The sequence below is a fragment of the Ranitomeya variabilis genome, chromosome 6, assembly GCF_051348905.1.
Source record: "Ranitomeya variabilis isolate aRanVar5 chromosome 6, aRanVar5.hap1, whole genome shotgun sequence".
NCBI lineage: Eukaryota > Metazoa > Chordata > Amphibia > Anura > Dendrobatidae > Ranitomeya > Ranitomeya variabilis.
This window is the reverse complement of record NC_135237.1, coordinates 165,135,841-165,149,201: the sequence shown is the minus strand read 5'-3', so window position 1 is coordinate 165,149,201 and position 13,361 is coordinate 165,135,841. Positions and strand designations below refer to the sequence as shown.

At 40.4% G+C, this 13,361-nt stretch overlaps 1 protein-coding gene across 4 annotated transcripts in view; it reads left to right on the top strand.

Annotated features, from left to right (window-relative positions):
- Positions 1-13,361, top strand: part of SUGCT (succinyl-CoA:glutarate-CoA transferase) — a 1,711,098-nt gene that overhangs the window by 783,672 nt on the left and 914,065 nt on the right. For 3 of the 4 annotated variants that reach the window (XM_077269202.1, XM_077269201.1, XM_077269204.1), the window contains exon 12: positions 4,569-4,671. In XM_077269202.1, the coding sequence (XP_077125317.1) occupies positions 4,569-4,671 (103 nt within the window). Of the gene's footprint in view, positions 1-4,568; positions 4,672-7,592; positions 7,910-13,361 lie in introns of those variants that run through there. The other variant, XM_077269203.1, reaches the window with a different exon arrangement.

Sequence of the window (13,361 nt, the reverse complement as noted above, 5' to 3'; positions counted from 1 at the left end):
CATGTGGTGAAAAAACGCATGTAAACGCATGCAAACGCTGCTTTTTTTAGACGCATGCATTTTTGCATGAAAAAAAAAAACTGCGGCGTTTTGCCGCGTTTACATGCGTTTTTCCCGCGTTTGCGTTTTGGAAACGCATGCTGAGAAGTGTGTGACAGCTGCCAATCATCAAAATCAACTAGAAAACCCACTATTAATAGAATTAGCGAGGGTTAGGGTTAGGGTTAGCGTTAGTATCCCTAGGGTTAGGGTTAGGGGTAGCTTTTTATTAGAATGTCCTGGTCACCAGGTCACTGATAAGCCACCCCCCACCATCAAGGTGATAAATGGATCCAAAACCTAACCCTACCCCTAACCCTAACCATAGGGATCCAAACCAAACCCTACCCCTAACCCTAACCCTTGGGATCCTAACCCTAACCCTAACCATAGGGATCCAAACCCTAACCCTACCCCTAACCCTACCCCTAACCCTAACCTTAACCCTACCCCTAACCCTAACCATAACCCTAGGGACCCTAACCCTAACCCTAAGGGTTAGGATCCTAACCCTAACCCTAAGGGTTAGGGTTAGGATCCCTAGGGTTAGGGTTAGGATCCCTAGTAACCCAAGGATTAGGGTTAGGGTTTTCTTGGTTTCTTTGTGTTTTCTTGCGTTTTTCTATAGAAACGCATGCGTTTATAAACGCATCCAAATGCATGTGCTTAAAAACGCATGCGTTTACATAGACAGCAATGCATTTTTTTGCTGCGAATATACACATGCGTTTTTTTGCGGCAAAAAAACGCCACTAGAAATTGCTACAGGTTGCATTTCTGCAAATGAACGCACGCGTCAAAAAACGCATGCGTTGCCGAAAACGCGTCAAAACGCATGCGAAAAAACGCATGCGTTTTTTCATGTTAAGTATAGAAATAAAAACGCATGCGTTTTTTAGCGCTAAAACGCAGCGTCCAAAAACGCAAGTGTGAAACCAGCCTAAGGCAAATTAAATGAAGATAATAATACCAAAGAATTTGTGTTTGCAATCATTTCCAGGAGGTAACTGAGTATTATCTGACAGAATTGCAGGGGTGTCAATACTTTTGGCCATGGCTGTATATATATAAAATTTCAAACATCTACTACTTTTGACACCTATGTTATGAAATAGGTGCCCATTACTACTACAATTCCAAACATGATTTTTTTATTTAATTATATTGACCAATATTCTCTGCGGGAAAAGTGTTGTTTGTCTATGCACCCATTAATCTGGTATATATATATATATATATATATATATATATATATATATATATATATATATATATATATATATATATATAAAAATTCCTTCTCACCCCCCCCATTGGTGGTTGTCTTTTTTGTCCTTTCTCATTCTCAGATCCTCTACCAGAGGCCTGGGAGTTTGAGGGTTCTGCACAGGATCTTAGTTGTTCTCAGCATTGTGCTTTTCTGGACAGAGAGTTTAGATATTACTCCTGGGATCTGTTGTAGCCATTTTCCCAACTTAGGGGTCACTGCTCCAAGTGCTCATATCACCACTAGAATCACTGTTGCCTTCCCCTTCCACATCTTCTCCAGTTCTGCTTTGAGGCCCTGGTATTTCCCCATCTTCTCATATTCCTTCTTTCTGATGTTGCTGTCACTTGGCACTGCCATAGCTATTATCATTGCTGTCTTCTGATCCTTGTCTATTATCACAATTCAGCATGGGAAGGGGAAAAAGGGATTTTCACAGTGCTCACCAGAGTATCACAAGACCACGGGTGCTGGCAAGCCTACCTGCAGTGCCTGTCAGATCGCTGATCTGACACAGTGCATTGCCAAGTCAAAAAATGTCATGTGCCTGAAAATGATAACAATAAAAACGTCAACTCGTCCCGCAAAAATCAAGACCTCACATGACTCTGTAGACCAAAATATGGAAAAATTATAGCTCTCAAAATGTGGAGACGCAAAAACTATTTTTTGCAATAAAAAGCATCTTTTAGTGTGTGACAGCTGCCAATCATAAAAATCCACTAAAAAACCCGCTATAAAAGTAAATGAAATCCCCCTTCATCACCCCCTTAGTTAGGGAAAAAGAATTAAAAATTTTTATTTATTTATTTCCATTTTCCCGTTAGGGTTAGGGTTGGGGCTAAAGTTAGGGTTTGGATTACATTTGCGGTTGGGATTAGGGTTAGGGGGTGTGGTTAGGGTTATGGTTGGGATTAGGGTTAGGGGTGTGTTGGAGTTAGGGGTGTGGTTAGGGTTGGGATTAGGGTTAGGGGTGTGGTTGGGATTAGGGTTAGGGGCATGTTCGGGTTAGGGGTGTGGTTAGGGTTATGGTTAGGGTTGGGATTAAGTTTAGGAATGTGTTTGGGTTAGGTTTTTAATTAGAATTGGGGGGTTTCCACTGTTTAGGCACATCAAGGGCTCTCCAAATGCGACATGGCATCCAATCTCAATTCCAGCCAATTCTGCGTTGAAAAAGTAAAAAAAAGTGCTCCTTCCCTTCTGAGCTCTCCTGTGTGCCCAAACAGGGGTTTACCCCAACATATGGGGTATCAGCGTACTCAGGACAAATTCAACAACAACGTTTGTGGTCCAATTTCTCCTGTTACCCTTGGGAAAATACAAAACTGGGGGCTAAAAAATAATTTTTGTGGAAAAAAAAAGATTTTTTATTTTCACGGCTCTGCGTTATACACTGTAGTGAAACACTTAGGGGTTCAAAGTTCTCACAACACATCTAGATAAGTTTCTTTTGGGTGTCTAGTTTGCAAAATGGTGTCACTTGTGGGGGGTTTCAATGTCTAGGCATATCAGGGGCTCTCCAAACGCGACATGGTGGCCTATCTCAATTCCAGTCAATTTTTCATTGAAAAGTAAAACGGCTCTCCTTCCCTTCCGAGCTCCGCCATGCGCCCAAACAGGGGTTTACACCCACATATGGGGTATCAGCGTACTCAGGACAAATTGTACAACAACTTTCAGGGTCCAATTTCTCCTGTTACCCTTGGTAAAATAAAACAAATTGGAGCTTAATTAAATTTTTTGTGAAAAAAAGTTATATGTTCATTTTTTTTAAACATTCCAAAAATTCCTGTGAAACACCTGAAGGGTTAATAAACTTCTTGAATGTGGTTTTGAGCACCTTGAGGGGTGCAATGTTTAGATTGATGTCACACTTGGGTATTTTCTATCACATAGACCCCTCAAAGTGACTTCAAATGGGATGTGGTCCCTAAAAAAAAATGGTGTTGTAAAAATGAGAAATTGCTAGTCAACTTTTAACCCTTATAACTCCCTAACGAAAAAAAATTTGGTTCAAAAATTGTGCTTATGTAAAGTAGACATGTGGGAAATGTTAATTATTAAGTATTTTGTGTGCCATATCTCTGTGATTGAAGGGTATGAAAATTAAAAGTTGGAAAATTGCTAAATTTTCAAAATTTTCACCGAATTTCAATTTTTTCACAAATAAGCTCAAGTAATGTCAAGGAAATTTTACCACTAACATGAAGTACAATATGTCATGAGAAAACAATGTCAGAATCACCTGGATCCTTTGAAGCGTTCCAGAGTTATAACCTCATAAAGGGACAGTGGTCAGAATTGTAAAAATTGGCCCGGTCATTAACATGCAAACCACCCTTGGGGGTAAAGGCGTTAAGCTGTCACTAAGCTTTAAAAGAAGTAAATGTACTTTCTTGATAAGGAATTGTCCAACATATTTGAATAATTTCTTTAGGAGGCAATCTTTCTCCAGAATATACTTGTTCCTTCAAACTTAATAGAATGTACTAGGAAGAAAGAAGAGAGAAATGTAAAAGGATTATATAACAGGTTTTGGCTCAGCACCCTTGCACATAGACCCTAATCATACTACTTTGTTTCCTGCTTTACTTATCAAAAGGTCACATCAGCTGCCGGTTTGTATGCATGGATCTTATTGCTTACCGAAGCTGCAATATTTAACAGATGATTTTTTTTTCTAAATGAATGTGCTGCTATCAGAGCTTTCAGCAGGATACAAAATAAGAATTGTGCCTACATCCAGGATATGTAAAGTGTATTATGGTCCATGGCCCGTTGCCCCCAACTAATCCATATTTCAAAACTATGTTGCTTATAAATGTGATTGTTTAGATATCTAACAGTTGCAGTTGTAGATCTGACATATGTTTCACATATGATAGGCAGGAAAAAGTAAAAGCTGCGTCATATCAGATTTTTCAGATCAAAACTTGAGTATATTTTTCCCCGCAGAACGTTCATGCTATTGTTTTACAAATGTGATGAACATTACAGTACAAAAGGCCTTGAGGAAATCCTCTGACCATATATGAAACTGCTGATAATTTTGGATTGCATCTCATTTTAAGACAATCAGATAGAATACAAGGCTCTTTAACCATGTTCTTTGCCTTGGGCTTCAAGCGTTTGCATTTCCGCTGAATATTTTCTGATTCAATATTGGCTGTCTGGGAATAAATCAGTGTGGTAGTACTTTACATCCTTTCCATTTTTTTTCAAAAAGAGAGAATTTAAACCACAATCTTTTGTTTGTTCCTAGGTTCTCAGAAAAAACAACCTCTGAATGGCTTGAGCTCTTTGAAGGAAGTGGTATCCCATATGGGCCAATCAACAGTATAAAGCAAGTATTTTCTGAACCCCAGGTCAGAGATCACTTATTTTGCTTTTATACAAATTATCAATTTGTAAGGTAAATTAGAGAGTGGCTTAAGGGAAGGAACTTACTAAGATTTGTTTCTTCGGGATCAGGAGAAGCACAAATTTGTGATCTTTGTGGCTTTCTGGTGTAGATGACAAGATGAACTATGCAGTTTTCCATCTAGACATTGTGTTGCCAAGCCTTAAGTGGAAATATTACTAGAACCTAAGGATAATATATGTGTTCTATTAAGGAATTTTATGTGTCGGTCCCCTAGCTATGTTTCCTTGCTTATTTATCAGATCTACTAAAACAGATTTTTGCATAGCATCATTATAGGGGTTGCCAAGTACTCGTACAACCACTTCTTAAAACACATTGAATAATGTAAAATAGAGGCACCAAACACCTCCTGCATAGGTGCCATTCTAGCAATTTAGGTGCTGGATCTCACACGACATTGTTATGCCATGTGAGCCCTCCAGTCAATCAGTGGTTGCTGTTGGGCTCCTGTGCTCACAATTTCCACAAATGTCCGAGGTTTGTCGAAAGGAAGTGTAAGCACAGCAACCCAATGGCAGCGCTGATTGGCTGCAGGGCTCCCATGTCTTAACAATGTCACGCGAGCCTCGAGAGATCCAGCTTCAACATCCTTGGTACCATTTCAGTGCGGTAGGTTGTGTTTTATAATACATTGGGGAATGTAGCATTTATGAACAACCCCTTTAATGATTAGGTAATGCTAAGAAACTTTGTCCCCTTAAGTTACCTGTTACAAATCTACATTATTCATAAAACAGCAACTTTATATGAATGAGGTGAATACATGCTTTTAAGAGGTTTCATGGGCCAAGTGTGAAATTAAGAATGGAGCCTAGTAAGGGGAATCCTTACAGTGTGTAATTTATATACTATTGGGATTAATTAACATTTTTTATTAATAATTAACATTAAGAGAAGCAGTAGAGAAAGTGGTTGGCAAGTATCGTATATGAGCGGTCACGTGACTACTGCTGGAACTTTGAAATGAAGCAGAGTCCTAACAGTGTGTATGTTACATACCGTCATAATTCCCAATTTTAGATTCCCTGCACAATTTTATACATAGGTTAAAGTGTTTTTTCGCTCTATCACTTTTATTTTCTATACCACACAGGCTACAGGGTTTCTAATTTCTAATCTCAAATCTCGCTTAGGAGGATATCAAGAATAATCTAATTATGAACCATTGTAAATCCAACCAAAGACCTATACGCTTTTTCTCTAAAATGGTGCCCAGAATGAAAGATGGCATAGTCATCCTGTAACATACACAGCTATCCACTACCAATGAAAAAATACTCACATTATAAGAATGTATGTAACGTCCTGGAAAGAGGATAACTGCTCATTACTTTTTCCTGAGAAGCTTTTTTACAAATAGTCTGTAAAATATAATGTACTCACTATGTGAAGATCGTGATTGTTGCTTGTCTGCTTTGTTTATATCCAAGCCCTGCATAAATTGTCCAGTGTGTCAGACAGTGCTGCATTCCACACTACAACTAATACTCTCATCCCCTCATTTAATACAAATCCGTACACCATCATTCATTACTGTGATGTACATTTATGGGTTTGGTCATTTGATGAAGACAGCCCAGGATAAACATTGTCTATGGTTGAAGGAAGGGAAGCACATTGAGCAGGCAGACGTGGACATTATACAGTATATACAAGTTATATTACTTTATTATAAATAAAATACCTGTGACACATGCCAATTGAGATATAATTTATTTGCAACTCATACAGGCTTTATGTGCACAGATCTGCCAGAAGTAGAAACCTGCTGCTAATGATATCACTTGTGATCAAGTCTCCTGTTCCATATAATAGTTTTTGGCAACGTTCACTCTTCTTTAATCTCAAGCAGAGCAGCAGTAGTGACTATTGAGTTCAATATCTTGCACTAAATCATCTTTGGCTGAACATTAGGGCCTCAGCAACCTAAACAAATATTGTCAAAGATCTACCAGTATTTCTTGCTGTGCTAGGTTTTATGTTCTACTTGTCTAAACTTTGAGCTTTCCTTTGATATCGAGTTCTTCTCTCTGGAATCTACTGCTCTGATTGCCGTTTACTTTGATTTTTGGCTAAGCTTAAAAATTGACCACGTCTGCTTGTTTTGCAATTGTCTTTTAGCTGTTTGAGCACACATTGACACAACAGGAAAGATCCATGATCTTTACATGTTATTTTGCGTAAAGTATACCTTCATTTACAGCTAAAGGTGACCACACACATATTCATGCAAATTTGTCCAAACTAGAGATGAGCGGATTACTTCTTTCAACAGCGGTCCACGGTCATGGCCAGTGATCTCTGGTTGTGAACAGGAGCTTCATCAATTCCACAAACTTCTGGGTTCCCTGTAGTGGAATTTGATGTATTGTCCTGGTCTGATGTCATCATTGCAGCGTGCAGCGTACATGTGACAACTCGCCAGCCCAACTAATCATAAGCCCGGAGGGGTCCACGGCTAGAGAGCACTGACTTGGACAGTGGACCAGGGTTGAGCGAAGTGCAGTGCTCTCCTCCCAAGTCCAAACCCTTCAATTTTGGTAGAAGCTTGTGACAGTCTTATGTGTATGGGCATGTGACCACTAAATCCCAACAGCAGAGTAAGGGAAAGATAAGCCAGGGATGTTGGACTCCTTGTTAGCAGCCAAACATGTCTTTGGGCCACAGTTGTCAGGAGATGCTAGATCACCCTACCAATCAGCACATTTTTAAAAACTTTCTTATGTAGGGTCATCCTAACCATTAATGTTTTAGTGCCCTTACGGGACTAAGATCAACCTTTTTGCAGTATGCATTAGACATCTATACTTATTTTTTAAATTGTTCAGCTTCAGACACCCAATTTTAATGCTTTGTCTTCAGGATTTCCACACTAGAAGCCTCAGTCTGTGCAAGGAACTGAACATCAAAGGCATTTTAGTGGGTACAGGTGCCCAGAAGATAGCCACTTCATTCCAGGAGATAACTGCAGTTCTTTATAAATGGAATTATGCTTTAATTTCCTAAACTCTCCTTTGTCTAACTGCATAAAGAAATAATATTTTGCATATTTAACACCTGAGGCATTAGAGCATCAGAAAACGTACTTAGATTGTTTGACTTGTGTTGATATAATTTAATGTAATGCTTTTGGCGATACCTTCAGTCCTTACATATATAACAGAACTCTGAAGGGTGTATGGGAGGATGCATTGCCGCACAGACTTTATGTGCCACTATACCATGCCTGATTGGTTGCCTCTAGAGATGAGAGGATGGGTCCTCATAGGACCGAGTTAAAGTTGAATTTCCTGAAACAGTTGAGTCACAGTTTGAAAAAAACAAACTTGCTGGACACTATTTCCCACACTCTGAAGCAGAAGTTAACAACCTAACGTCATTTTGCATTGCCATGTGGACCTTTCCATAATGCCCTGTAGCTTTGACAGCTAATGGATTATCATACCTTGTGCAGTAATGGCCAGTTCCTTGGCCATCAGAGATCTGCGGTTCCCAGTGGAACACAGTTTGTACAGCAGAGTCATCTTCCATCTCCAGCATCACTGGTTGTCTCTTCTGTAGAGTGTAAGCTCTTATGGTCAGCTGGGTCATCTCTCTGTCTCTCCTGTAAATTGTAAGCTCTTATGGTCAGCAAGGTCCTTTCTCTCTCCTGAAGAGTGTAAGCTCTTATAGTCAGCCAGGTCATCCCTCTGTCTCTTGCTTGTATAGTATAATCTCCGATGTAAGCTTAGCAAGATTCTCTCCCCTTAATCTCCTCCATCTGAATTGTCAGATTAATTATAAGCTTTCCAGTATTGAGATTGCCGCAATATATAAAACATATTTCTTTCTATGCTATTAGTATTTTTATTGTTATATCATATTTTGTTTTCTGGTATGTACGCTCTACCTTTACTCTGTAATTTTCCTTACAAAACAAGTTTTTATTGGCCCCAAAAGATCCAGGGTACCCTGGAGGAAAAGGTACGTTCTAACTTTAGCTAGCCACAGCCTGGTCCTTGTCATATAATCACATAAGTAAATGGAACAAACATCTTGCGGTAACCTTGGGTTCGACTCGTACTTTCAGCGTTCTCAATGTGTGCTGTACAGTTTTACCAGATGTGGCAGTACAACTTTTCAGAATATGTGAAGGATAGAGGAACCTAAGCATCATGAGATAGTCTGGAGGTTAATAAAACCTACTTAGTTCACAAGCTTCCACAAATAAACAGTTGTAACCAACAGATATTTTTTCCAGTCATCAAATATTTACGCTCTTTATTTTCTGTTTGTTTTCTGTGGCATATTTATCTTAGCCGAAAGAACTGTGAAAGGAAATGGAAGAGCCTTTTGGGACAGGAAGAATACTGTTTCTGTAGAAATGTTAAATTAATTTTTATGGTGATGTAGAGTCAACGACTGGTTGTTAAGGGATGGCTTTTTGCCATTGGGTGGAGTTTTGTTTTGATATCCTTTTAGAGTTTGCAGGTGTTTGGCACAGGCAGAAATCATGACCAGCTGGGATATTTCACTGCTGATTATTCCGTCCCCATACCTCTTAGTGGCGATGCATCACTAAGAGTATCCTCCACCTGATAGGCTCCACTTGTGTGGCATGTGTTACAGTGCCCTGTTTGGCAGCCATGCTGGTTTTATCACTGCCAAAAGTGCTGGAGTGTTCTTCATATCCTGACAGGGATAAGAACCTGCCCCGAACACTGGCTGATCTCAGACAAACACTTTATTACTAACTACAGTTGCAAATTCGATACATATGCTCCAAATTGTCTTTTCAACTGTTGACTCCTGAAGTTGACAATTGTAATAAATTCTAGAGCCTTGACCCGGAAACGTTTCTTAATCCCCTCTGTGCCTTTGGAAGCAGCAATACACTCTGCAGTACTATTTTGCTGACCTCTATGGCAAATAAGGGGTTATCTGGCATTTACTTTAGATTCCAGGAATGTCAGTATCCACAATAAAACACAGTTTATCTTATTGTATGTTTAAAACACATTCGCCAAACAGTTGGAATGATAAGTCAATTTCCTTGCATTTATTGGTTACAACCTTTACTATAAACTCCTCGACATATCATTTACTTTTTATCCACTCATTTCAGCTCATCTAAAAGTAATTTGTTAAATTCAATCCATTTTTAGGGTTGATTTTTGTTTTTCAGAAACCCTCAAACCACTGAGGTTGAACAGATTGAGGTCATCCTTTCAGATTTTAAGTCTTGTTCAGTTTAATGCAGAAATTAGAATGATTAAAAGACAAAGACCTTTTTGCAAAAAAAAAGATGTTTAATGTTTTCTTAAAATGTGCAATTTTCTGGGAAATATGGTAACATAGAAATATTGCATACTTTTCTCATTTATATTATTGTACACCAGCATATTCACTTGCAGTTTCTTATTTCAAAGAGGACTTATTATTACTCTTGGCAACTCTGCTTTAGGAAAAAAAACAGCAATCTTCATGAAACAACAATTTTAGAGATTTTTTTCTTAGATCTGTGCGCTGTTCCATTCCTTCTAGAAATGTATAAATACGTTGACAACTGCCTTGGTACTGAAGCAAGTCATTGTCTTCATAATTTCTGAGCAGCCCCTGTAAAAATTAATTTTTCGCTACACCTAGAGCTAGACTAATTGGACTTCCAACATTGAGAAGCAGAGATTTTATGGGTGCTGCAGCTCTGACATTACTGTAAGCCAGGAATGCCAAACTCAAATACACAGGGGGCCAAAATTAAAAACTAAGGCAAAGTCTCGTGCCAACCATCATATTTATTAAAAAAGGCTACAATTGAAGAAGTTTTACTTATCAAGTATATCTATGAACCTTTCCATATTAAAATAATCTTAAAGGGATTGTCCCATGAACGAAATACATTTTACGGTATTTAATAGATCTTACAAAAAATAAACACACAAATACACATAGGGAATATTGCCTGTTTGTTAGGGAATCCCCAAAAGTAGTCAGACTGTCTAGCAGCCACAAATCATGCAGCTGAGGAGACTTAAACATAATATATGAGCACGCCCAAGATACTCGGAGAACACCCAAGCATGCTCGGAAAACTCGAGTAACGAGCACACTCGCTCATCGCTAGTGCCGATGTCTGCCTAGTAATGACTGAAGACTGGCTATCTACAAGTAGGTTGTTGCTCGTTTACCATCCTGTTTACATGAGCCAGCAAAAAATTGTGGTAGCAGAACAACTGTTCACATTATCGTTGTTATGACCTGGTGGTTACGGAGTGGTACTGAGATGACCTGGTGGGTAAAACCAATCATGGACAAGCTCAGAGGAGGTGGCAGCTTTACAGACAGTAATCACCTATATGACCTAGTGATTACGGAGCAGCACTGAAATGACCTAGTGGGTAAAACAAATAATGTACTAGCTCTGAGGAGGTGGTAACTTTACTGACCGCAATCCCTACTCCTAACACCAACACTAGAAATAGCCGTGGAGCGTTCCTATCTCTGCCTAGATGCCTCTTCACAGCCTAAGAACTAGCTACCCCTGAAGATGGAAACGGAAAACTATCTCGCCTCAGAGAAACCCCAAAGGAAAGGTAGCCCCCCACAAATATTGACGGTGAGTGAAGAGGGAAATGACAAACTCAGAAATGAAACTAGATTTTAGCAAAGGAGGCCACTACTATCTAAATAGACAGAGAAAGAAAAGGCTACTGTGCGGCCAGTATAAAAACTAAATGTCCACGCAGAGTTTACAAAAATAACCTCCACACCGACTCATGATGTGGAGGGGCAAATCTGCAACCCCAGGGCTTCCAACTAGCCAGAATATTTCATGATGACAAGCTGGACAAAAGAGACATAACTTAAACTGAACAAAAGGTCATAGGCAGGGAAACACCCCAAAACTAGCAGAACTTATCTTAAGCTGAAATGGACTGGCCAACAGAGAACTTCCAGGAAAGGACTGAATCCACAGGAAGGAACATTGACAGCTGGCATCAACTACAGCCCAAAGCCCAGTTAAATAACAAGGCCAGGGCACCGATTAGTGAAAGCAGCTGCTAAGTTCCACTTGAAACCACCAGAGGGAGCGCAAGAGCAGAACTCCCAAAAATACCATTCATGACCACAGGATGGAGCCCAAGAATGGAATTCACAACAGTACCCCCCCTTGAGGAGGGGTCACCGAACCCTCACCAGAGCCCCCAGGCCGATCGGGACGAGCCAAATGAAAAGCACGCACCAAATCGGCAGCATGGACATCAGAGGCAAAAACCCAAGAGTTATCCTCCTGGCCATAACTCTTCCACTTGACCAGATACTGAAGTTTCCGCCTTGAAAGACGAGAATCCAAAATCTTCTCCACCACATACTCCAGCTCCCCCCCAACCAACACCGGAGCAGGAGGGTCAACGGAGGGAACCACGGGCACCACATATCTCCACAACAAAGATCTATGGAACACATTATGAATGGAAAACGAAGCTGGAAGGGCCAAACGAAAAGACACCGGATTGATAATTTCCGAAATCCTATAAGGACCAATAAAACGAGGTTTGAACTTAGGGGAAGAGACCTTCATAGGAACTTGATGAGAAGACAACCAGACCAAATCCCCAACCCGAAGCCGGGGACCAACGCACCGACGACGGTTAGCAAAACATTGAGCCTTTTCCTGAGACAATGTCAAATTGTCCACCACATGGGTCCAAATCCGCTGCAACCTGTCCACCACAGAATCTACCCCAGGACAGTCCGAAGGCTCAACCTGCCCTGAAGAGAAGCGAGGATGAAAACCAAAATTACAAAAAAAAGGCGAAACCAAGGTAGCAGAACTAGCCCGATTATTAAGGGCAAACTCGGCCAACGGCAAGAAGGTAACCCAATCATCCTGATCAGCCGACACAAAGCATCTCAAATAGGTTTCCAAGGTCTGATTGGTTCGCTCTGTCTGTCCATTTGTCTGAGGGTGAAATGCCGAAGAAAAAGACAAATTAATGCCCATTCTACCACAAAAGGACCGCCAAAACCTAGAAACAAACTGGGTACCTCTCTCAGACACAATATTCTCCGGAATACCATGCAAACGAACCACATGCTGGAAAAACAAAGGAACCAAATCAGAGGAGGAAGGCAACTTAGGCAAAGGTACCAAATGGACCATTTTAGAAAAACGGTCACAAACCACTCAGATGACAGACATCTTCTGAGAAACAGGAAGATCAGAAATACAATCCATGGAAATATGCGTCCAGGGCCTCTCAGGGATAGGCAAAGGCAAAAGCAACCCACTAGCACGAGAACAGCAGGGCTTAGCCCGGGCACAGATCCCACAGGACTGCACAAAGGAACATACATCCCGTGACAAAGAAGGCCACCAAAAGGACCTGGCAACCAAATCTCTGGTACCAAAGATCCCAGGATGACCAGCCAACACTGAACAATGAATCTCAGAAATCACCTTACTAGTCCATCTATCAGGAACAATTTCCCCACAGGACAGCGGTCGGGTCTATCAGCCTGAAACTCCCGAAGCACCCGCCGTAAATCAGGGGAGATAGCAGAAAGAATCACCCCCTCCTTGAGAATACCAGCCGGCTCATGGACTCCAGGAGAATCAGGCAAAAAACTCCTAGACAGGGCATCAGCCTT